We start from the raw sequence: 25,125 nt of genomic DNA, 5'->3' as shown, positions 1-25,125 counted from the left end.
CTCACCCTGAAAGGCATTGGCTGTAACAGCTTCTACTGTGCAGTACTTCTTAGCGTGGTTCTGGCTGAAATCTTCCAGTAATTCATTGTAGCTATTATACTGCCACCTACTGGCCAAATCTGGAATTACACATAGCCACACTTCATTAAAAACACCCTGACGCATTAAATCAGAATACTGACACGTCAGGGATCATGTTGAAAGGGGCTACATCTGTATGTGTGTGTGTGTTTGTGTGTGTGCTTGCTATGGCTGCAGTAGGCTGTGTGTGTGTGCTATGGCTGCAGCAGACTGTGTGTTTGTGAGAAAGAGAGGAAAAAAATTAAAGGGGTATTCTGGGCCAGTGAAACAGTGAAAACTCCAGGGGGTGGTTGGTTCATAATAAAGAAGTCTTATTTACCCATTCCCATGCCCCCTCTAAGTGACTATGGCTGACCCCTCTATATCACTGTGTGTGACCCCTCTATATCACTGTGCGTTACCCCTCTATATCACTTTGTGTGACCCCTATTTATCACAGGTAGTCTAGTTGTGAGTAGTTCAGGATATGGAGGCTGGAGACTGGCTGCATTCACTGCACACACAGGAGAAGCTGCTTTATATCGTTCCTTATTCACTCAGAAGTCTCCCCAGGATCATATAGGACATTAGGGAAAAGATGCTGAGCCAGTGCGATAAATAACTCCCCTGGTATCTGACTGGCCATCTATGAAGGAGCAGGAGTCGGAGTTGGAGTTGGAGTCGGTCCTGATAAAAGGAGTCGGAGTCAGAGCTGACTCCACATCCCTGACCAAAGGAGTGGGAAGGAGTAGTGAAGGTTTAGATCTCTGCTTGCTTACTGTGAATGAAAACATTCTAGTTCAATACAGATTCTAAAAGCATCTATAACACTTACAATATACAGAGCTGAGTAACAAAGACAGGTACATATGCCTGCATTTACTGACAGCAAGCAGAAATGGAACTGTATTCTTTCATATTTAGAAACCTAGGCTCAGGGACACATGTAAGTCTATGGAAGCAGCACAGGGGCATGAAGATGATGCAGATGATGTGGGGGTCGGGTAACCAAGTCAATAGACAGCTAACCACGCCCACAGAGAGGAGATCATATGTTCTGTGGCCACAAAGAGAGGGGGCAAGAGGGAGCTGAGCGTGGTCTGAGTGGACCAAGAGTAGAGAATTTTACATGTCCAAAGTCGATAAGAAAAGAGACGTAGGGTGGTACTGGGAAGAAGGATCGTTTAGAATTTTATGTTTCTGTTAACCAGATAACCCCTTTAAGGGTGCCTTCACACCTACCGTATCGCAGCAGAAAATCCGCTGCGGATCCGCAGCAGATTTAACTAAATGACTGAACATAGCATCAAATCCGCACTTACAAATCTGCTGCGGATCCGCAGCGGATTTAACAGTGCGTATTTAATGCTGTGTTCATTCATTAATTCAATAATCAAATCTGCTGCGGATCCGCAGCGGATTTTCTGCTGCGATACGGTAGGTGTGAAGGCACCCTAAAAGTTTAAAATAAGCAGACTACCCATTTAACTAGAGATGAGTGAACTTGCATCATAAATGAAGCGTTTTGTTTGCTTGGCAGTCGGCTGAAATACTGGTTGCCTTTGATCTCTGTACTACTCTTCCCTGGGTGTCTGGAAAAGCTGGATCCTGTCCTGGAAAACTTCTTCTAGTTTCTCAGGACTGGATCCAGCTTTTCCAGACACCCAGAGTGAAGCGGCAAGGAGCAGCAAAGAGATAATAGGCAGCTTATATGCCGACTGCCGAGGAAACACTTTGCTTCATTTAATTTTTGATGTAAATTTGCTCATCTCTGCCTTTAACCTCACACAGACATGTAAAAAAAAACACTTGTACCTTTCATAGCTGCTTTTAATCCAAGATCTGTCCTGGGGTTCATTCGGCAGGTGATGCAGTTATTGTCCTAAAAACAACTTTTTAACTCACAGCCCTGTGTTAAATTGGCGTGGCCTAGAGTACCCATGACCTATGATTGCGACAGCCCTCCATGCTTCCTCCCCACCCTCTCGATTATTATAACTGCCCCTAGAACAATTTCTCCAATTTATCACCTGTCTGAACACTGCACTTGTGTTGGATCGTTAAGGCACCTGTGCAGTGTTCAGACAAGTGATGAATAGGAAGAATCCTGCCCAGGGGCATTCCTAATGATGAGGAGGGTGGGGAGGAGGGACAGAGAGGCAGTGCAAGCCTAGAGCATGGGTACTCTAGGCCACGCCAATTTTACACAGGGCTGCAAGTTTCAAAGTTGTTTTTTAGGACAATAACTGCATCACCTGCCGAATGGACCCCAAGACAGATCTTGGATTAAAAGTAGCTATCTGACGCTACAAGCGGTTTGTGGGGGGCACATTGTGGGTACAGAGTCGCTTTAACGCCTCAGTTGCCTACCCAATCCAACTCATTGCAGGAGACTGGCTCCATAGACTTGTGGTGTGTTTACACAGCCAGATTTATCTGACAGATTATTGAATCCAAAGCCAGGAATAGATGTGAAAAGTGAAGAAATTTTAATCTTTCTTTTATGACCTGTTCTCTGTTTATAGTCTGTTCCTGACTTTGCTTCAATAATCTATCTGTCTGTATAATTTTCTTTTAAATTACTCCATACATTGTATAAAGTAACTTTACCTGTAGGTATTCATTTACATGCCTAATGTGGGCCTTTTGGCAGGTTTGTCATCAATTATAAAACAAACACCTACATTGCGGAAGTAATTTCCCTGTGCTGTGACATATCTGTAATTACTTCTGTAAAGATAATGAGGAGGTGTGCTGAAATACTGAAGAAGATATTTATGCTAAACTAGCAGAGGAAGGGCATTGTGATATAAATAAGGATCCCCATCATCATCATCACCACTAAACATTCTTTGCTTTGCAAAGCATTTGAATTGGTTTCAAATCTAAAAATGAAACCTAAAGTGCCGCAAGACCATCAGGCAATAATAAATGAAGGAGAAGAAAATGAAATGGTGAGTTATGTATTTCATATATTGTAGTTTACAGAAATAACAAATATATATTCTATTAACAAAAATATATATGTCTATTGTATCTGAAAGTAATTCTTATTATCTGAACTTTTATTATTGGTATAATCTTCTACTAAGATAAATATCATGTAATATTAGTCAATGCAGTATTTTTATGCTGTTCTCCATAAGTGGAATCAAACATTATTCTCTATGAATTTTCATCTAGAATTAATAGATGTCACATCGACTATTGAATAACTGTTAATGGCTATTAAACCCTTAAAATAAATTAAGGCAAAACATCTCAATCACTTTGTGTAAGGCATAGGGACAATATCTTAAGGGTACAAACACACACAGCAGATACGCAGCAGATTTGATACTGTGTTCAGTTATTTAGATCTAATCTGCTGCGTATCTGCTGCGTATCGCAGCAGTAAATACGCAGCGTATAAGCTGTGTGTGTTTGTACCCTAAGGGTGGGGAACATCTTATAAGGTATTAGTAATTACCTTTGGAATAATGTACTTCCACAATATTTTTAAATAATGTTATAGATACCTATTTGCTGATAGCACAGAAGTGTGCTGTGTTCCTTGAGATATGCATTTAGCTTCATTGGATAAATGGTCAAAGCAATGCAAGGTTTGGTTCAATGTATTCAAATGTAAAAAAAAAAAAAAAAACACTCGCAAGGAATATTCCGAGTACTTGTTGGAAGTTCTATATACGAAACAAGTTAAGAAGAGAAGGATTATAAGCAGTGATTTCTGACACACACAAAAATTAGTCATCAGTCAGGCACTAGGGAAAACTACTGGAACGCTGGGCTGTATAGCTAGAGGTATAACCAGTAGGAAGAAGGAAACTTTGATCTTGCTGTATAGAGCTCTAGTGACATCACATCTGGAATACTGTCCAGTTCTGGGGACCTCACCTATAAAAAGCCTTGATGAAATATAGTGGGTTCAAAGATATTCAGCAAGATAACTGCTCTGTTGTATCACTCACATCATGCTCAGACTATACATCTGAAAAATCTTTGTATGCATTCAGTATATGTTTATACTTTCCCACGAGATTTTTTTTTTTAAGAAAAGCCGTAGCTAACCCCAAAATTTGATGTTACTGACAGTAAATAGCTTAGAGTTCCCTGGTTACAAACTTTTTGATGTGTTTATAGTTTAACAATTCAAGTGATTGTCAGATGGGTCTGAACTTAATTTTAAAAATAGAAGTGAACATCAGGTGATGGGTGTCAGGCATTTTGTACCACACAAGGTATTAAGCAAATACAACCTTAACATAAAACATACTTGCCCCCTGACTGTATAATCACACCCATCACCTGATACTCCCATTAATAAACTTGGGTTGATGCGAATTTTCTGAACTGTCAAAATATGAGCCCACATATCTTAGGAACAGGAGGGCATATCAATAAACTGTAATAATTGTGTATTTAGGATAGCCTGAGCTGTTTAATGATAATAAAATCTCTTTTTGGAGGGGATTGGCTACAGGTCCTTTTTGAAAGGAAACAAAATACGTACAATATACACAAATCAAATTCATAACCCAAAATTAGCATATGATTTCACAAAAATCTGTGGTGTAAGTTGTCAATCACAGGTGCCGCTATAGGTTTAGGCTTATGCTTTGGTTTTGACTTAGGGTTAAGTTTAGGCTAGATTTACTCTAAATTTTTGTTGTCAGTTTAACTGATACGCTTTTAAATGTTTAATTTTGACGTGCAGAAAAAAGTGATCAGCTATGTTTTTGTGTATATTATAAAATAATAAAAAAATGTAAGACAATAAATAGAACATGGATCCTGACGGATGGCATACAATTGCATTCATTTTTCCCATCCATTTTTGTCCATAGACAGCAAAAATTCTGTGTGAACCTACCATTTTTGCCACAGTTCATTGTATAATTGACATCGGCAATCCCTATAAACCTCAACCACAGTTTCCCCAATTTTTGGGGGGTAAATTTTTAAAGGGGCTGTGCACCAAAAATGTTTTTCTTTAAATCAACTGGTGCCAGAAAGTGCCAGAGATTTGTAATTTACTTCCAGTGTCGGACTCAGTACCTTGGGCCCATTTGATTGTTGGGGCCCACCCTATATACACCAGATGTAACAAGAACCAAACCTTTCACATTACTATAGCCACTTTGCACAGTCCTGTGTATGTGACCAGTGATGCTAGCTCACTTCTAGTATCTTGTCAGTCACTCTATGCAAACAACATAACATGCCACTTAAATTTCTTGAAAGGACAAGTCCCATAAAACTAAAAAATCTCAGGTAGGCATGGGGGTGTAGGAATATAATAAAGAAAGTGTACTTACCCATCCCTGTGCCCCCGTAGTGAAATCCAACAGCAACTTGCCTCCTGCAGCTCCTCCGGCTGCAACATCACAAACTCGGCTGATGGATCGCTGCACGGCTGATGGATCGCCTGCTCAGATGATCACTGACTGGGGATGGACACCACTGCAGTTATTGACTGGCTGAGCAAGCAATCCATCAGCCAAGTATGTGACATTGCAGCTAAAAGAGCTGGGGCCTTGACATACGCAGAACCCGGTCGAAAATGACTGAAAATGAATTCCAGCGGCTGTGGGAGAGAGAGTAGCGCAGTGGCATGGGGACTGGTGAGTATATTTTCTTTACTATCTTCCGGCACCCCCGCCTTCCTGTCATTTGTTACTTTCAAGAAACTTCTCCTTTAACCCCTTCAAGACCAAGCCTATTTGCACCTAAAAGACCGGCTCATTTTTCAAAATCTGACCTGTCTCACTTTATGCTCTTATAGCTCAGTGATGCTTTAACGTATGCTAGCGATTCTGAGACAGTTTTTTCGTCACATACGGCACTTTATATTAGTGGCAAAATTTGGTCACTAATTTGTGTGTTTTTTGTGAAAAACATCAAAATATCATGAAAAATTGAAAGAAATTAGCATTTTATTAACTTTGAAATTCTCTGCTTCTAAAAAAAAAGAAAGTCGTATCGCATAAATTAGTTACTAAGTCCCATTACCAATATGTCCTCTTTATTCTTGCTTCATTTCATAAACATATTTTACTTTTCTAGGGTGTTACGGGACTTAGAAATTTATCAGCAAATTACCACATTTTCGTGAAAGTTTCCAAAACTGATTTTTTTAGGGACCAGTTCTTTTTTAAAGTTTGGAAGGAAATATAGTATATGTTTGCTACACCCCACTAACGATATGGAAGATATTAGAGGATGTATACTCCGAGTGCACTACTAATCTGACGCCAAAGAATACTAAACAATGAAATATAGTCTTATGTAGGCTCTCTAGGAGTAAATCCTAAAAAACAAATCATGTGAGGCAAATAAATGTATAGAAGGATGCTGAATTTATATTCTATCACAGTTTATGTAGTTAAAATACATGAATTTATAAAAAAATTGCTATGGTCTTGTAAATAGATCAGTACATTTAACATAAAATACAGTAAATGACAGAGTTTACTCAGAATAAAATTTACTGTAAATAAAAGTAGAGATAAAAATAAAAATAAAAAGCGTCAACACAGGGCCCTTGCGTTGACTGCTTTAATAGAGATCACAGTTCATTTGCAGATGTAATATCTTTTGCCTATTGTCCCCTGCTGGTAGATAATCAGTAACTCAGTTTCAAAGGATTCACTTTGCGTGCTTAAAGTACGGGTACATGCGATACAGTAAGTGTTCGTTTTTATCTTAGTTATTGCTGTATATAACTGTATAAAACTTTATCGGTGGATGAACCACCTCTCACCCGATGTCCAATGTTCGGAACTTTATCGGTGGATGAACCACCTCTCACCCGTTATCCAATGATCAGATGTCGTATGGATGATGAGTCTGTCGGGCTTTGTAGTGTGTCTCTCATCGGTCTCTGCCGTTTCACCTTATCGGCGTCCGATGTCCAGTGTTCAGTAACCGTATGGAGAGTGGATCTAGCGGACTCCAGAGCGTGTCTCTCGTCAATCTCCGCCGTTCTACCTTGTCGGCGTCTGTAGAGTACACAGGAGCCTGTTACTGAATCCACATGGTCTCGAGCGCGCGCTCGTTTGAATCTCCGGTAACGGCTCCAGCAGTTGCGGTTGCGGGGCAAAGGCTGAATGCAAATAGTAAGTGAGTACTAAAGTCTATAATAAATCAGTTATCTTTTAGACGCGTTTCAGGAGTATGCTCACTCCTTTCCTCAGTGAAGAATAGATAACTCTGTGAGTATGTTGATAGTTCGATCCTTTATCTCTATATTGGTATTGCTAAAACATGTACTGGATTCGCCAGGATTTTCTTCCATGTTTTCGTTTAGTTGCCTTTAGGTAAGTTTACAAGTTTCTTTATGTATATTTCCATTGCATATATTGTCTTTCTTATTATATATTAACTTTCGTCATAGGATTTCATTAAGGACTATAAACAGTCAGACAACATTATAAAATCATTATAAAAAACATTATAGAAAACATTATAAAAATCAGAAAGCATAAGTAGACATTCTTAATCAGTCTGTGGAAACGCAGTGGTGCAGATTGAAAACCGCACCTGCAGTCTGTATTGTGTCGTAATTCAAATCTGGTCGTGTAAGAGGGGGAATAGCTAAAGTCTTGGTGTAACAATTGTACCAATGAATATGCTACAGATGTCAAATAAAGATAGGATTTAGAAACTGAAAAAAAAAAATAATAATGGAAAAAATATAAAAATAAAAATAAAAATAAAATTAGTAATAAAAATAAAAATAAAAATAAAATTAGTAATAAAAATAAAAAATAAAAATAAAAATAAAAAATAAAAATAAAGAAATATAAAAATAAAAATAAAAATAGGTAAATAAATAAACATAAAAAATAATAAATAATAAATAATAAATAGAAATAAAATAAAAATAAAGATAAAAATAAAAATAACAATGAAAATAAATATAAATAAAAATGAAATAAAATAAAATAAACTAGAAGTAAAAATGAATACATATGGAAATGAATTGTTATAATAGTAATATGGATGAAAAACGTACATACGATCTGGACTACTATTGGTGACACGGACCCCAAAGGAGTTGACGATTTTCTCAATTGTACAGTGTTATACATTAGATACACATAAATGGACAGACGGCTGTTGAGGAGGGGGGGAGGTAGTAATGGCTGGTCGGGCACTTAGTCCCCCATCAGTCTACCTCCGGCCCGTAATATGGAGTATCAAAAAGGGAAGACAAGACAAGTGTATTAATAGACGTTGTGTTGGTAGGTTGGTATATTGTAAGTTGTGATAATAGAATGGGGACCTTCGAGAGACGGTCCAGGCACTGATAAAACAGTCTGGCACTGTACCGTCTGTCGACTGGGCCCCAAACATACAAAACAGCGTGGAGCATCATAGTACTGGGGATGCCTATCACAAAAAAACAAAAATCTCTAATTCGGCGTTGAGGCCGTATGGTACAGGGGTCTGAAAGTCAAAAATATAAACAAGACAGTCAAGAATATAGACAAGACAAGTAAATTGAAAGATGTTGATAAACGTTGTGTTGATAGATTGATATATTGTAAGTTGTGTTGATAGGATGGAGACCATCGAGAGACGGTCCAGGCACTGATGAAACAGTCTGGCACTGTACCGTCTGTCGACTGGGCCCCAAACATACAAAACAGCGTAGGAGCATCATAGTGCTGGGGATGCCTATCACAGAAAACCAAAAATCTCTAATTCGGCGTTGAGGCCGTATGGTATGAGGGTCTGGAAATCAAAAATATAACGGGATTCTTGTCTGGACATCTTGGATATAAAGTTTCCCCCCCTCCAGTCTGTTTCTATTTTCTGTATAGCTGTGTACGTAGTCCCTCTAAGTTTGCTATGATGAAATTCCTTGTAGTGGGCTGAGAGTGTGTGTTTTTTATATCCTCTTTTGATATTATAGAAGTGTTCAGCTACTCTTTTCTTCAGGCTTCTTGATGTCCTCCCTATGTATTGTTTATGGCATGGGCATTCGATCATATAGATAATATTTTCGGAATTACAAGATAAGGTCTCTCTTATTCTATATTCCTTGCCATTGACTGTTGAGATTATTTTCTCTGTTCTTCTGTGGAACTGCGTGGCTTTACAATTATTACACAGTCTACATCTAAAGAAACCTTTGATATCGGGACAGATGGTGGGTTGTATGCTACTAATTTTCTTTCTCACTGTAGGTGCTATCTGCAATCCTAAGTTAGAAGCTTTAGAGTATATTACAGGTGGTTTGTGAGGTATGAGGGGGCCAATTATCTTATCATCTTTTAAATGGTGCCAGTGTTTGTTAATAATTTTATTAATATGTCTGTGATTAATGTTAAATGGAAGAATAAGTTTAGTTTCTTGTTGTTTGTTATCTGTTGTCCTTTCAGTATCATTGGATTCTAGAAAGAAAGAGGATCTATCTAGCTTTCTGGCTTTGTCAAGAGCCTCTTCCAAAGCTCTTTCTGGATAGTGTTTTTCTTTAAATTGATCTTTTAATTTTGTTGCTTCTTTTTCAAACTGGCTTTCTAGGGTACAGTTTCTTTTGAGTCTCCTAAATTGTCCGAATGGTACATTAAGTAGCCATTGGGGTAGATGACAACTGTCAAAGAGTATAAAGCTATTTTTAGAGGTTGGTTTGTGAAATGTATTGCATTGTAATCTATGAGAGTGTGTAGTAATTTGTAGGTCCAGATATTCTACTGATGATTGGCTGACATGGGATGTAAATGATAGGTTGTACTGGTTTTGGTTGATGTGGTTGACAAATTGTGTAAGATCAGATTCTGACCCTCTCCAAAAGATAAGCATGTCGTCTATGTATCTCTTCCATAGCACCAGGTCTGCTCCCAGGAGGGGTTTGATGTATTGTTCCTCCCAGTACGCCATGAATAAATTGGCGTAACTGGGAGCAAACCTGGTGCCCATAGCTGTTCCCGAGATTTGGAGGTAGTAATTCCCATCAAAACAGAAAAAGTTATGGGTGAGTATGTACTCTATAGATGCTAGTATGAATTCTACTTGGTCTACTGCCAGTGTATCATCTTTTTCGAGAAAAAATCTAACTGCCGAGATTCCCTGACTGTGGTTGATGCATGTATATAATGAACTAACATCCAGGGTAGCCAGGGTCCACTCGGGATACCAATCCTGGTTCTCTACTAATTTAATCACTTCTGTGGTGTCTTTGAGGTAGGAGTCCGTCTTCTTAACATAGGGCTGAAGGAATCTATCAATGTATTGGGACATATTACAGGATATGGAACCTATTCCTGAAATTATTGGTCGTCCAGGGGGGTTTATTGGGTCTTTGTGTATTTTTGGTAAATAATAAAAAACCGGAATGCGATTGTCTGTACCTAAAATAAAATTGTATTCTGAGTCTGTTAGTATACCTTTATCTAGTGCTGTTTTGCATAATGTGTGTAGTTGTTTAGAATAGTGTTCGGTGGGATTGTGTGTGAGTATTTTGTATGTGTTTGTATCTGAAAGTTGGCGTATGCATTCATTGTTGTATGTATCTGTATCTAGTATGACTGTGCCCCCTCCTTTGTCTGCGGGTCTAATTGTTACACTTAGATCTTGTTGTAGGTCTTTCAATGCCTGTATTTCTTTCGGGGAGATGTTATTCATATGCCGTCTCGGTTAAAAAGAGCGTAGTTCTTTCTCTACGCTACATTGGAAAGTACTTATTTCTTTACTAATTTCTTGTCTTGGAAAAAATTTTGAGTTGAGTTTTAATTCTGTATGTTTGTATGTAGTATCTTTCATCTCTGTCCGATTCAAAGGATTTTTTATAAAATATTTTTTTAGGCATAGTTTTCGAACGTATTTCTCAATACCTACATATACACCAAATTTGTCTAGTTTTTGTGTTGGGGCAAATTTGAGTCCTTTATTTAAAAGGGAGATATGTTGTGGCATAAGGTGTTTTGAGCCTCAACGCCGAAAATATTATCTATATGATCGAATGCCCATGCCATAAACAATACATAGGGAGGACATCAAGAAGCCTGAAGAAAAGAGTAGCTGAACACTTCTATAATATCAAAAGAGGATATAAAAAACACACACTCTCAGCCCACTACAAGGAATTTCATCATAGCAAACTTAGAGGGACTACGTACACAGCTATACAGAAAATAGAAACAGACTGGAGGGGGGGAAACTTTATATCCAAGATGTCCAGACAAGAATCCCGTTATATTTTTGATTTCCAGACCCTCATACCATACGGCCTCAACGCCGAATTAGAGATTTTTGGTTTTCTGTGATAGGCATCCCCAGCACTATGATGCTCCTACGCTGTTTTGTATGTTTGGGGCCCAGTCGACAGACGGTACAGTGCCAGACTGTTTCATCAGTGCATGGACCGTCTCTCGATGGTCTCCATCCTATCAACACAACTTACAATATATCAATCTATCAACACAACGTTTATCAACATCTTTCAATTTACTTGTCTTGTCTATATTCTTGACTGTCTTGTTTATATTTTTGACTTTCAGACCCCTGTACCATACGGCCTCAACGCCGAATTAGAGATTTTTGGTTTTTTGTGATAGGCATCCCCAGTACTATGATGCTCCTACGCTGTTTTGTATGTTTGGGGCCCAGTCGACAGACGGTACAGTGCCAGACTGTTTTATCAGTGCCTGGACCGTCTCTCGAAGGTCCCCATTCTATTATCACAACTTACAATATACCAACCTACCAACACAACGTCTATTAATACACTTGTCTTGTCTTCCCTTTTTGATACTCCATATTACGGGCCGGAGGTAGACTGATGGGGGACTAAGTGCCCGACCAGCCATTACTACCTCCCCCCCTCCTCAACAGCCGTCTGTCCATTTATGTGTATCTAATGTATAACACTGTACAATTGAGAAAATCGTCAACTCCTTTGGGGTCCGTGTCACCAATAGTAGTCCAGATCGTATGTACGTTTTTCATCCATATTACTATTATAACAATTCATTTCCATATGTATTCATTTTTACTTCTAGTTTATTTTATTTTATTTCATTTTTATTTATATTTATTTTCATTGTTATTTTTATTTTTATCTTTATTTTTATTTTATTTCTATTTATTATTTATTATTTTTTATGTTTATTTATCTATTTTTATTTTTATTTTTATATTTCTTTATTTTTATTTTTTATTTTTATTTTTATTTTTATTTTTTATTTTTATTACTAATTTTATTTTTATTTTTATTTTTATATTTTTTCCATTATTATTTTTTTTTTCAGTTTCTAAATCCTATCTTTATTTGACATCTGTAGCATATTCATTGATACAATTGTTACACCAAGACTTTAGCTATTCCCCCTCTTACACGACCAGATTTGAATTACGACACAATACAGACTGCAGGTGCGGTTTTCAATCTGCACCACTACGTTTCCACAGACTGATTAAGAATGTCTACTTATGCTTTCTGATTTATATAATGTTTTCTATAATGTTTTTTATAATGATTTTATAATGTTGTCTGACTGTTTATAGTCCTTAATGAAATCCTATGACGAAAGTTAATATATAATAAGAAAGACAATATATGCAATGGAAATATACATAAAGAAACTTGTAAACTTACCTAAAGGCAACTAAACGAAAACATGGAAGAAAATCCTGGCGAATCCAGTACATGTTTTAGCAATACCAATATAGAGATAAAGGATCGAACTATCAACATACTCACAGAGTTATCTATTCTTCACTGAGGAAAGGAGTGAGCATACTCCTGAAACGCGTCTGAAAGATAACTGATTTATTATAGACTTTAGTACTCACTTACTATTTGCATTCAGCCTTTGCCCCGCAACCGCAACTGCTGGAGCCGTTACCGGAGATTCAAACGAGCGCGCGCTCGAGACCATGTGGATTCAGTAACAGGCTCCTGTGTACTCTACAGACGCCGACAAGGTAGAACGGCGGAGATTGACGAGAGACACGCTCTGGAGTCCGCTAGATCCACTCTCCATACGGTTACTGAACACTGGACATCGGACGCCGATAAGGTGAAACGGCAGAGACCGATGAGAGACACACTACAAAGCCCGACAGACTCATCATCCATACGACATCTGATCATTGGATAACGGGTGAGAGGTGGTTCATCCACCGATAAAGTTCCGAACATTGGACATCGGGTGAGAGGTGGTTCATCCACCGATAAAGTTTTATACAGTTATATACAGCAATAACTAAGATAAAAACGAACACTTACTGTATCGCATGTACCCGTACTTTAAGCACGCAAAGTGAATCCTTTGAAACTGAGTTACTGATTATCTACCAGCAGGGGACAATAGGCAAAAGATATTACATCTGCAAATGAACTGTGATCTCTATTAAAGCAGTCAGCGCAAGGGCCCTGTGTTGACGCTTTTTATTTTTATTTTTATCTCTACTTTTATTTACAGTAAATTTTATTCTGAGTAAACTCTGTCATTTACTGTATTTTATGTTAAATGTACTGATCTATTTACAAGACCATAGCAATTTTTTATAAATTCATGTATTTTAACTACATAAACTGTGATAGAATATAAATTCAGCATCCTTCTATACATTTATTTGCCTCACATGATTTGTTTTTTAGGATTTACTCCTAGAGAGCCTACATAAGACTATATTTCTTTTTTAAAGTTGATTTAGGAGGTTTTTATACTGGAAACCCCCATAAATGACCTCATTTTGGAAACTACACACCTTAAAGAATTAATCTAGGGGTATAAAGAGCATTTTAACCCTACAGGGGCTGGAGGAAAGTATTCACCATTAGGCCGTAAAAAAATGAAAAATTTAAATTTTCCAACAATATATACGTTTAGATTAAAGTTTCTCATTTTCAAAAGGAACATGAGAGAAAAAGCACCACAAAATTTGTAACGCAGGTTCTCTTGAGTACTATGGTACCCCATATGTGGGCGTAAACCACTGTATGGGCACACAGCGGGGCTCAGAAGGAAGGGAGCGCAAGTTAGCTTTTCCATTGCAGATTTTGCTGAAGAAGTTTCCGAGCACCAGGTGCATTTGCAGAGCCCCTGTAGTGTCAGCAGAGAGAAAAACCCCCTCAGCAGAGAGAAAGTCACTCTATTTTTGAAAGTACACCCCTCAAAGAATTCATCTTGGGGTAGGATGAGCATTTTGACCCCACAGGTGTTAGAGCAAAGTATTCAAATTTAGACAGTAAAAATGAAAAACTCAAATTTTTCCAATAATATGTTCGTTTAGTTTGAAATTTATCAATTTCACGAGGAACAAGAGAAAAAAAGTACCCAAAAATTTGTAACGCAGGTTCTCCTGAGTAGAACGGTACCACATATGTGGGCATAAACCATTGTATGGGCACACAGCCAGGCTCAGAAGGGAAGGAGCGCCAATTTGCTGGAGCAAAACCGCAGCTGGTAATAGTTATTAGAATAGCGCAGTTACTAAAATAAAATAAAAAAATTAGATTACAGGTAATGTGGGGTGGTTACGGTCAGTCTGGGGTGGTTACGGGTAATCTGGAGGTGGTTACAGGCAGTCTGAGGTGGTTACGGGTAATCTGGGGTGGTTACGGGTATTCTGGGGTGGTTACGGGTAATCTAGGATGGATACAGGCAACCTGCTGTGGTTACGGGCAACGTGGGGTGGTTACAGACAATCTGGGGTGGTTACGGACAATCTGGGGTGGTTACGGACAATCTGGGGTGGTTACAGATTATCTGGGGTGGTTACAGGCAACCTGCTGTGGTTACGGATAAACTGAAGTGCTAATAGGTAATCTGAGGTGGGTACCTGTAATCTGGCATGGTTATGGGCAATCTGGAGGGGGTCACTGGCAATTTGGGGTGGTTAGAGGCAAAGTGCAGTGGTCAGAGGCAATGTGCGGTGGTCAGAGGCAAGGTGCGGTGGTCAGTGGCAAGGTGCGGTGGTCAGAGGCAAGGTGCGGTGGTCAGAGGCAAGGTGCAGTGGTCAGAGGTGAATGTGCGGTGGTCAGAGGCAAAGTGCGGTGGTCAGAGGCAAGGTGCGGTGGTCAGAGGCAAGGTGCGGTGGTCAGAGGCGACCTGCGGTGGTCAGAGGCAAGGTGCGGTGGTCAGAGGAGACGTGCGGTGGTCAGACGCAACCTGCGGTGGTTGTGTGCAACCTGGGGGGTTACAGACAATCTAGAATTGTTATGGATAGACTGAAGTGCTTATAGGTAATCTGGGGTGGGTACATGTAATTTGGGGTGGTTACAGGCAATCTGGGGTGATTACGGACAATCTGGAGGGGGTCACTGGCAACGTGCGGTGGTTACGGGCAATGTGCGGTGGTTACGGGCAATGTGCGGTGGTTACGGGCAACGTGCGGTGGTTACGGGTAATCTGGGGGGTTACGTGCAATCTGACGTGATTACGGACAACCTGGGTAGGTTACGGGTAACGTGTGGTGATTACGGGCAACCTGCGGTGGTTACGGGTAATCTGGGGGGGTTAGGGGTAATTTGGGAGTAAACTGCAATTATTACTATAATAAAAAGTGTGTGTTTTATTGTTTTGTATGTTTGTCACTTTTTGTACTTTATACATTCATTTTCACTATATTACTATGATTACTGTGATATTTTCTATCACAGTAATCATAGTTTAGTGACAGAGACCAAATTGGTCTCTGTCACTTTAAATTTTCAGAGCTGGCTGGTTGTGGAGCGCATGCGCACTTCATAACCAGCCAGGACGTCGAGGAGGAAGAAGCTCCAGGATCAGGTGAGTATATGGGGTAGGGGGGGTGACTGGGGGACGGGGGTGACAGGGGGGGGGTGGGGGGTCGACTTGGGGGGTTGGGGCACATCACTTTTTATCCCCTGTCACCAATCATTCATGGTGACAGGGGATAAAAAGTGCCTGGGAGCACATGGCACAAGCCATCAGCGGTATATAGTATCACTCCCCCACGCTCTCTGCTACCTCCGGTGGCGGAGAGAATGGGGCTTTCATTCATTTTCACTTTAAATAACTGTGAACAGACATTAGTCTGTTCACAGTGATGGCGGCGACCATCTTGGATCTGATGGCCGCCGCGGGGAGGGGAGTTAGTGATCGGGGCACTAGGGGGGCTGATCTGGGGTCTGATTTTACTTATTTCATCTCCCCCCACCGTGGATTCACGGTGGGGGGGGGAGATGAAATACAGCGGCGGCACCGGCCCATTAGTGATCGCCGTTTCGGCGGTCACTAAGGGGTTAATGGGGGTCAGCTGCGGGATCGCAGCTGATTCTCATTATCTCCGGTGCTTCACTGAGATGAGAGCGGGATCGCTATCCCTGCAGCGATCCCGCTCTCATTACAAAGCCCCGTCAAAGCAGGAACGTATATATACATTCCTACTGCACGGGGCATGTGCAATAGGAAGGTATATATACAGATTGCTGACGTGAAGGGGTTAAAGAAAAACTGTAATTTGTGTTACAAACTGCTGACACTGTTAGGTGCTGTTAGGTCAAGAAGACACATGGTACCTTAAATATATTTGTCTGTGCTTCTATAGCATAGAAAATGTTTTTATTCTTTGGTACAAAGAGGCTTCTCCAAGTTCCTGGATAGCTAAAAGCTGTAATGTCTCCTCTCTCCTCCTTCCCTGCTTAATTGACACCTTTAAAGCTGAGTCCCCAACAGGTTTTGATATGGGAGGGGGAGTTACAAGTGACTGCAAATAACGTGAACATACATATTACATACAAATATGCACAATATATACACACATCATACACAGATAAAAAGAAATGCACATAGCCTGTGTGCATACATAGTATACACACATGCATGCACAATACTCACATCTACACATCTAAACAAATGAACATTACATATATGCATAGATAATGCACACACACGCACCAAATAAACAGAACATACATATTTCATGTACACACAGGTTTACCTCTGGTACAGCACCAGATACAGCTCACGTGCTGTCAGATCTGCTCTAAGGCCACACTGTGTAGACTGCAGCCCCTCTCCCTCCTCCTCTCCTATGTCCCAACTGCCAGCAGCACCACATAGAGAAGATGGACACAGAGGGTCCATGGGGTGAGGAGAGGGGCTGTGCCAAATCTGCACACTACATGCTGCTGCCTGTCACCCCAGTCACTCCCTGTCTCTATACATTATGATAAAAACCCAGGCTATTATATAAAGGCAGTGGGCCAAAGGGGTATTAACTCTCCTTAAAGGAGAATTCTGGCGAAATTTTTTTATTAAAGTATTGTATTGCCCCCAAAAGTTATACAAATCAGTTATACAAATAGTAAATGCAGGGAAAAAAGCACTTTATGAGCATTTGAAGTAATAAGTGTATATTGGTGATTTGTATAACTTTTGGGGGGGCAATACTTTAATAAAAAAATTTTAAATAGAGTCCGTCATAAAGACATGAGGAGACTTACAAACCATTGCTGCTCCACTGAGAATTCTGGGAAAAAAGTATATGCAAAATAGTTCTCACACCTCTTGAGGAAAGAGATGTCCCTTCAAGTAAAGTCTCGCTCAGACAGGGAGCCTTAGAACATTGACTAAGGATTTTATGCCTAAAGGAAAGATTTCCCATCTGCAGATAGCTGCTTCTGGGGTTTTGCCCCTCATCAGTGCAGAGCAGGGTGTTGGCTGGCTAGTGAGACGTCTATCGACGTTGGTCAAAGGTGTAGTGACTCTCCTTAAAGAGAGCCCGTCATAAAGACGTGTAGAGACTTACAGACCATTGCTGCTCCACTGAGAATTCTATATAGAGGAAGTGAATGACTGGGTGAAAGGCATGTACAGCAGTGCTGGAGGATTATATGTGATCCTGGAACTGCAAGACAGGGAGGCCCATCTCCTGCTTATGGTCCCACCAAGGGTTAAAGTCCACTGGGGATTCCCCTGCTCTGCTGTTGTCCAGTCCGAGCCTGTTTACTTCTATAAAAAAATGTTAAGTCTTCCAGTACTTATCAGCTGATGTATGTCCTGCAGGAAGTAATATATTTTCTCCAGTCTGACACAATGCTCTCTGCTGCCACCTCTGTCCATGTCAGGAACTGTCCAGATCAGTGGCATTTGCCCATAGAAAACCTCACCTGCTCTTCAGACTGGAAAGAATACCACTTCCTGCAGGACATACAGCAGCTGATAAGTACTGGACTGGAAAACACCATTCACACTAGGCAGGAGCACGATGCTGTAGCTGAAATTGCAAACACACAAAAACACAAAAACCTGTCCAGGCTCCTTCTCTAGCAGATCGGCGCTCGTTTACATCGTTGATCGGGCCCTCCTCGGCCCGTGGAAGAGGACCCTAAGACTATGCTCTGGGCATGCAGGTTCCAACTTAAACTACCAAAAATAACAACCACCTGGGTGGGACGGGTGGAGTGCATGACCAAGCAGAGGCGGCCACTCCCCCACCTGGAATCCAGGCAAAAAAAAATATTTGGTCAGCTCTTCTAAAACACCATTCACACTAGGCAGGAACATGTTGCTATGGCTGAAATTGCAAACACACGCAAAAAAATACAACAGCTCATTGCTAATGGTAAGATACAGACCCAATACATATATGAAATCGCAAAAAGCAGCCCCCCAACTGCAAAACAAAATCTCCATAACAATAAGGAGGCTCTTGGTATACCATTTGCAAATAGTTTAAACCAGGGGCGTAACTATAAATGGCTGGGCCCCATAGCAAACTTTCCAATGGGCCCCCCCCTCCCCCCACACTGTGACTGGATAACACCACCACACCAGACCTGACCAATACCGCCATACTGTGACTGCGTAACACCGCCACACTGGACCTGACCTATGCCGCCATATTGTGACTGGATAATGCTCCCATACCGGACCTGACCTATACCGCCATATTGTGACTGGATAATACTCCCATACCAGACCTGACCAATACCGCCATACTGTGACTGGATAACACTGCCATACCAGACCTGAACAATACCGCCACACTGTGACTGGATAACACAGCCATAATACCGCCACATCATGACCCCTAACACTACAACCCTATAACAGTTACAGTGCAGTTACATCCAGTGACTCAACTGTGAATCTTCTCTCCAGAATCTGCCAGACAAATATTTTAGGCTTCAACACATACAGTAGTTAGGTCCCTTGTACCCCTATACAGTAGTTACACCCCTCTGTACCTCTACATAGTTACACCCCTCTGTGCCTCCAGTTTTAAGGTGTCCCTGTAGTATATAGACCCTCATGTGCTCCTCCAGTTATATACAGCCCTCCTGTGTGCTCCCCCATTAGTATATAGCCCCCCTGTGCACTCTCCCCAGTAGTATATAGCCCCCCTGTGCTCTCCCACAATAGTATATAGCCCCCCTGTGCTCTCCAATAGTATATAGCCCCACTATGCTCTCCCACAATAGTATATAGCCCCCTGTGCTCTCCCACAATAGTATATAGCCCCCCTGTGCTCTCCCCCAATAGTATATAGCCCCCCTGTGCTCTCCCCCGTAGTATATAGCCCCCTGTGCTCCCCAATAGTATATAGCCCCCTGTGCTCCTCAATAGTATATAGCCCCCTGTGCTCCCCAATAGTATATAGCTCCCTGTGCTCCCCAAGAATATATAGCTCCCCAATAGTATATAGCTCCCCTGTGCTCCCCCATAGTATATAGCTCCCCTGTGCTCCTCAATAGTATATAGTTCCCCTGTGCTCCCCAATAGTATATAGCTCCCTGTGCTCCCCAATAGTATATAGCTCCCCTGTGCTCCCCCATAGTATATAGCCCCCTGTGCTGCCCCATATTATATAGCCCCCTGTGCTCCCCAATAGTATATAGCTCCCCTGTGCTCTTCCATAGTATATAGCCCCCTGTGCTCCCCCATAGTATATAGCCCCCTGTGCTCCCCCCATAGTATATAGCTCCCCTGTGCTCCCCCATAGTATATAGCGCCCTGTGCTCCCCAGTAGTATATAGCTCCCCTGTGCTCCCCAGTAGTATATAGCTCCCCTGTGCTCCCCCATAGTATATAGCCCCCTGTGCTCCCCCATAGTATATAGCTCCCCTGTGCTCCCCCATAGTATATTGCTCCCTGTGCTCCCCCATAGTATATAGCTCCCCTGTGCTCCCCCATAGTATATAGCCCCCTGTGCTCCCCCATAGTATATAGCTCCCCTGTGCTCCCCCATAGTATATAGCCCCCCTGTGCTCCCCCATAGTATATAGCTCGCCTGTGCTCCCCCATAGTATATAGCTCCCCTGTGCTCACCCATAGTATATAGCCCCCTGTGCTCCCCCATAGTATATAGCCCCCTGTGCTCCCCCATAGTATATAGCCCCCCTGTGCTCCCCCATAGTATATAGCCCCCCATAGTATATAGCCCCCTGTGCTCCCCCATAGTATATAGCCCCCTGTGCTCCCCAATAGTATATGCGCTCCCCCTCCCATATAATATTGAAAAAAACTAAAATTTTACTCACCTGGGTCCACGCGTTTCTCTTCTCTTCCCTCTTGTGGCCGCACTTCCTGCGATCACACTTACCCTCGGGCCGACGCTCCAGTGACGTCGGGCGCTAGAGGGAGAGTGCGGCCTCTTGTGACCGCAGGAAGTGCGGCCACAAGAGTGACTGACAGGGAGGGAGCCAATGGTTCTCTCTCTGTCAGTATCGCTGCTGCTGAAGCGCCGCAGCAGCAGCTGGCGGGCGGGGGCAGCGGCGGACGGGGGGGCCCTGCAGGGGGCGCCATGGAGGGGTAAGTAGATTACCCATCCATGGCGCTCCCCCCTGACAGGCCGGTGGCTGGAGCCCTGTGCGACCACACTGGTCGCACATAGCAACGGCCGGCCTGCTCGGGAGGGCCCCTTTAACCAGTGGGCCCGTTGTACGTGCACCATGTGCCCTCTGGTTAAAGCGGCCCTGCAAGCAGTCCCCACTGCCGGGCCCCTTGATGAGCCGGGCCCCGTAGCAGCAGCTACTGCTGCTACGGTGGTAGTTCCGCCACTGGTTTAAACCATCCCAACACAATAAGGTGGCCTCACTTTCCTCCTGTTATCAATACGATTTGTATACAGTGCCAATGAGGGGGACCTAATATTGCTGCACACATGAGGACTCCTACCTTTCCTCAATTTACACTTTTCAGCATTAGAGACCTTTGTCCCTCCTACCAGGATTAAAAGCCCACTGTAGGGCTAGAGATGCATTGGTTTGGATGGTTTACTTACTTATGTGTGCACAATGGAAATTGTTTTTAATGGCCTAAATAAAGCTCAATGTCTTAACTTAAAAAATTCTAGCTTTTTTTATTTTTTGCTAATACATTGCTTTAATAAAGTTATATTACTTTATTAAAATAAATGTGTAATTATAGTGCTTGAAAAAGCACTATATTGTAATCCGTATTTTTCTTCTTCTTCTAGCCATTTTTCTGCGAAAAATACAGCCCAAACCGCTTTGCGCACAAACTCCATTTAGGCTATGTTCACACTATGTATGTGTGCGGCTGTATTTTTTATGCGGTTGGAAATGTGCGGCTGAAACTACGGCCGTGGGAAAAAATAGACATGCGGCTGAAAACATACGGTCATTTACTTGGAAATCTGGTTCAACTAAAAATAACAAATAAAATCTTAAGAAAGTGATGCAAATACCTCTGGATGCATCTGGGAAAGCAGGGAAACAGTTTACATGAATTGCTATTACCGGGTTTGCGATCCTCTGCAGTATGCCGATGCCTCTCATGGTTAATATATTGAATTAATAAAACACATTTTCGTTGTAATAAAGTCCCTTTCATTGTTCAATAATTAAATTTAAACGAATCCATCATTTTGCAATTAAATATACTGTTAAAATAAATATATATATAAATAAATGTATATTTATATATATATTTATTTTTTGACAGTGTATTTAATTGCACAATAATGGATTCATTTAAATTAAATTATTGAACAACGAAACTGATTTTATTACAACGAAAATGTGTTTTATTAATTAAATATTAATTAGTACAGGAAGCTCCAGTAAGCAATTCATATTGCCGGCAATAGAGCATTCTGTACTAATTATCACTTTACTTTAATTAAAACATCAAATGTTTCTTCTAATTATGTTATCACAATAGCATTATTAGAAGAAACATTTAGAATTATATGTGCGCTCAGCTGATTGGCTGATCGGCTGAGCGCACATATAATTAGCGGGTCCGCAGCACAGTGCGGACCAGCGAAGAGGACACATCGGGGTGAGTATACAGCTCTCCCCACCCCCTCCCCTGCACTGCACCCCTCCCAGCAAGGAAGGGGGGTCGCTTAACCCCTTCCTTGCTGGGATGGGTGCAGTCTGACATCAGTCTGGCCCCCAAGGGGTTAAGAGGGATGCAATACATCCTCCCTTAACCCCTTGGGGGCCAGACTGTAAGCAGCGATCTGTAAAGATGCTGCATACTGTAAGGTGCACAACACCGCTCTCAATGATGGGTGTTGTGCTCCTGTTTGTGTGTTTTTTGTGTGTTTCTCCCTTTTTGTTTTTCAGATATCGGTATCCTGTGGGGGGGACCCTATGCGTTTTTTTAAAATTATTTATTTATTTAAAAAAAACCCGCATAGGGTCCCCCCTATTTTTATAACCAGCCGGGTTAAAAACCAAACGACAGCAGCCTGGTAACACCAGAGTGGGAAGAGCCATTGGTTTAGGCCCTCCCCAGCCTAAATCTTACCAGCCTGCTGCCGCCCGGTCCAGGAGCACCAATTTTGACGCTCCGGGACCACTGGCACCCGGCTCTTCCCAGTACCCCTGGTGGTATTGGGTACTGGGGTTATAATGGGGGTTAGTGTTAGCCATTTTATACCGGCTAACACTAGGCCCTGACTTAGTAGTGGATTCCGTCTATTAGGGTATAAACCCACACACTGTATACGCAGCGTATTTACTGCTGCGATACGCAACAAATACTCAACAAATACGCAGCAGATTAGATCTAAATAACTGAACACAGCATCAAATCTGCACCATCAAATCTGCTGCATATTTGCTGCGTATCTGCTGCGTATACGGTGTGTGGGTTTGTACCCTCAGACGGCTTCCACTACTAAGTCTATAAAGTAAAGAAATAAAGACAAGACACAAGTTAAAAATTTTTTTTATTCAAATAAAAACACCCCCACACCCCTCATTGACCATTTTATTAAAAAAACAAAAAACAAACAACTGATGGTCATCGACGTAGTCCACGTAATCCGACGTAATCCACAGGATACCGAAAAAAAAACACATTTTCGTTGAAATAAAATCAGTTTCGTTGTTCAATAATTTAATTTAAACGAATCCATCATTGTGCAATTAACCCCTCAGGGACCAAGCCTGTTTGGGCCTTAATGACCAGGCTCGTTTTTCAAAATCTGACCTGTCTCACTTTATGCGCTAATAGCTCAGTGATGCTTTAACGTATGCTAGCGATTCTGAGATTGTTTTTTCGTAACATATGGTACTTTATGTTAGTGGCAAAATTTGGTCACTGTCTTTGTCACTGTGTTTTTTGTGAAAAACATCAAAATATAATGAAAAATTTGAAAATTTTGCACTTTACGAACTTTGAAATTCTTTGCTTCTAAAAAAAAAAGGCACATGACAAAAATTAGTTAGTAAGTCACATTATCAATATGTCCTCTTTATTCTGGCTTCATTTCGTAAACATATTTCACTTTTTTAGGGTGTTACGGGCTTAGAAATGTATCAGCAAATTATCAAATTTTCATGAAATTTCCAAAAATGATTTTTTTAGGGACCAGTTCTTTTTTTAAGTTGATTTAGGAGGCTTGTATACTGGAAACCCCAATAAGTGACCCCATTTTGGAAACTAGACACCTTAAAGAATTAATCTAGGGGTATAATGAGCATTTTAACCCTACAGGGGCTGGAGGAAAGTATTCACAATTAGGCCGGAAAAAAATGGAAAATAGAAATTTTCCAATAATATATTTGTTAAGATTAAAGTATCTCATTTTCATAATAAACATGAGAGAAAATGCACCACAAATTATGTAACGCAGGTTCTCCTGAGTAGAACGGTACCCCATATGTGGGCGTAAACCACTGTATGGGCACACAGCAGGCCTCAGAAGGAAGGGAGCACCTATTAGCATTTCCAGTTCAGATTTTGCTGAAGAAATTTCTGAGCGCCAGGTGCATTTGCAGAGCCCCTGTAGTGTCAGCAGAATAGAAACCCCCCAAAAGTCACCCCATTTTGGAAAGTACACCCATCAAAGAATACATCTTTGGGTGTGGTGACCATTTTGACCCCACAGGTATTAGAGGAAAGTATTCAAAAGAAGACAGTAACAATGAAAAAATAGAATTTTTCCAATAATATGTTTGTTTAGTTTGAAATTTCTCAATTTCACGAGGAACAGGGGAGAAAACTCACCCCAATATATGTAACGCAGGTACTCCTGAGTAGAACGATACCCCATATGTGGGCATAAACCACTGTGTGGGCACACAGCGGGGCTCAGAAGGGAAGGAGCGCCAATTAGCATTTCCAGTTCAGATTTTGCTGAAGAAGTTTCTGAGCGCCAGGTGCGTTTGCAGAGCCCCTGTAGTGTCAGAAGAATAGAACCCCCCCAAAAGTCACCCCATTTTGAAAACTACACCCCTCAAAGAATACATCTTGGGGTGTGTTGACCATTTTGACCCCACAGGTATTAGAGGAAAGTATTCAGAAGAAGACAGTAAAAATGAAAAAATAGAATTTTTCCAATAATATGTTTGTTTAGTTTGAAATTTCTAAATTTCACGAGGAACAGGGGAGAAAACTCACCCCAATTTATGTAACGCAGGTTCTCCTGAGTAAAATGGTACCCCATATGTGGGCATAAACCACTGTGTGGGCACACAACGGGGCTCAGAATGGAAGGAGCGCCAATTAGCATTTCCAGTTCAGATTTTTCTGAAGAAGTTTCTGAGCGCCAGGTGCGTTTGCAGAGGCCCTGTAGTGTCAGCAGAATAGAACCACCCCAAAAGTCACCCCATTTTGGAAAGTGCACCTCTCAAAGAATTCATTTTGGGGTTTAGTGACCATTTTG

At 41.2% G+C, this 25,125-nt stretch overlaps 1 protein-coding gene across 1 annotated transcript in view; it reads left to right on the top strand.

Moving 5' to 3' along the window:
* Positions 1 to 2,903: 2,903 nt before the first annotated feature.
* Positions 2,904 to 25,125, top strand: part of LOC138795671 (probable cation-transporting ATPase 13A4) — a 152,042-nt gene continuing 129,820 nt past the window's right edge. The window contains exon 1 of the mRNA XM_069975058.1: positions 2,904 to 3,014. Within this exon, the coding sequence (XP_069831159.1) occupies positions 2,952 to 3,014 (63 nt within the window). The 5' untranslated portion in view covers positions 2,904 to 2,951. The remainder of the gene's footprint in view (positions 3,015 to 25,125) is intronic.

The sequence above is a fragment of the Dendropsophus ebraccatus genome, chromosome 6 (assembly GCF_027789765.1).
Source record: "Dendropsophus ebraccatus isolate aDenEbr1 chromosome 6, aDenEbr1.pat, whole genome shotgun sequence".
NCBI lineage: Eukaryota > Metazoa > Chordata > Amphibia > Anura > Hylidae > Dendropsophus > Dendropsophus ebraccatus.
The sequence above is the reverse complement of the archived record's forward strand: the minus strand, read 5'-3'. Positions and strand labels throughout refer to the sequence as shown.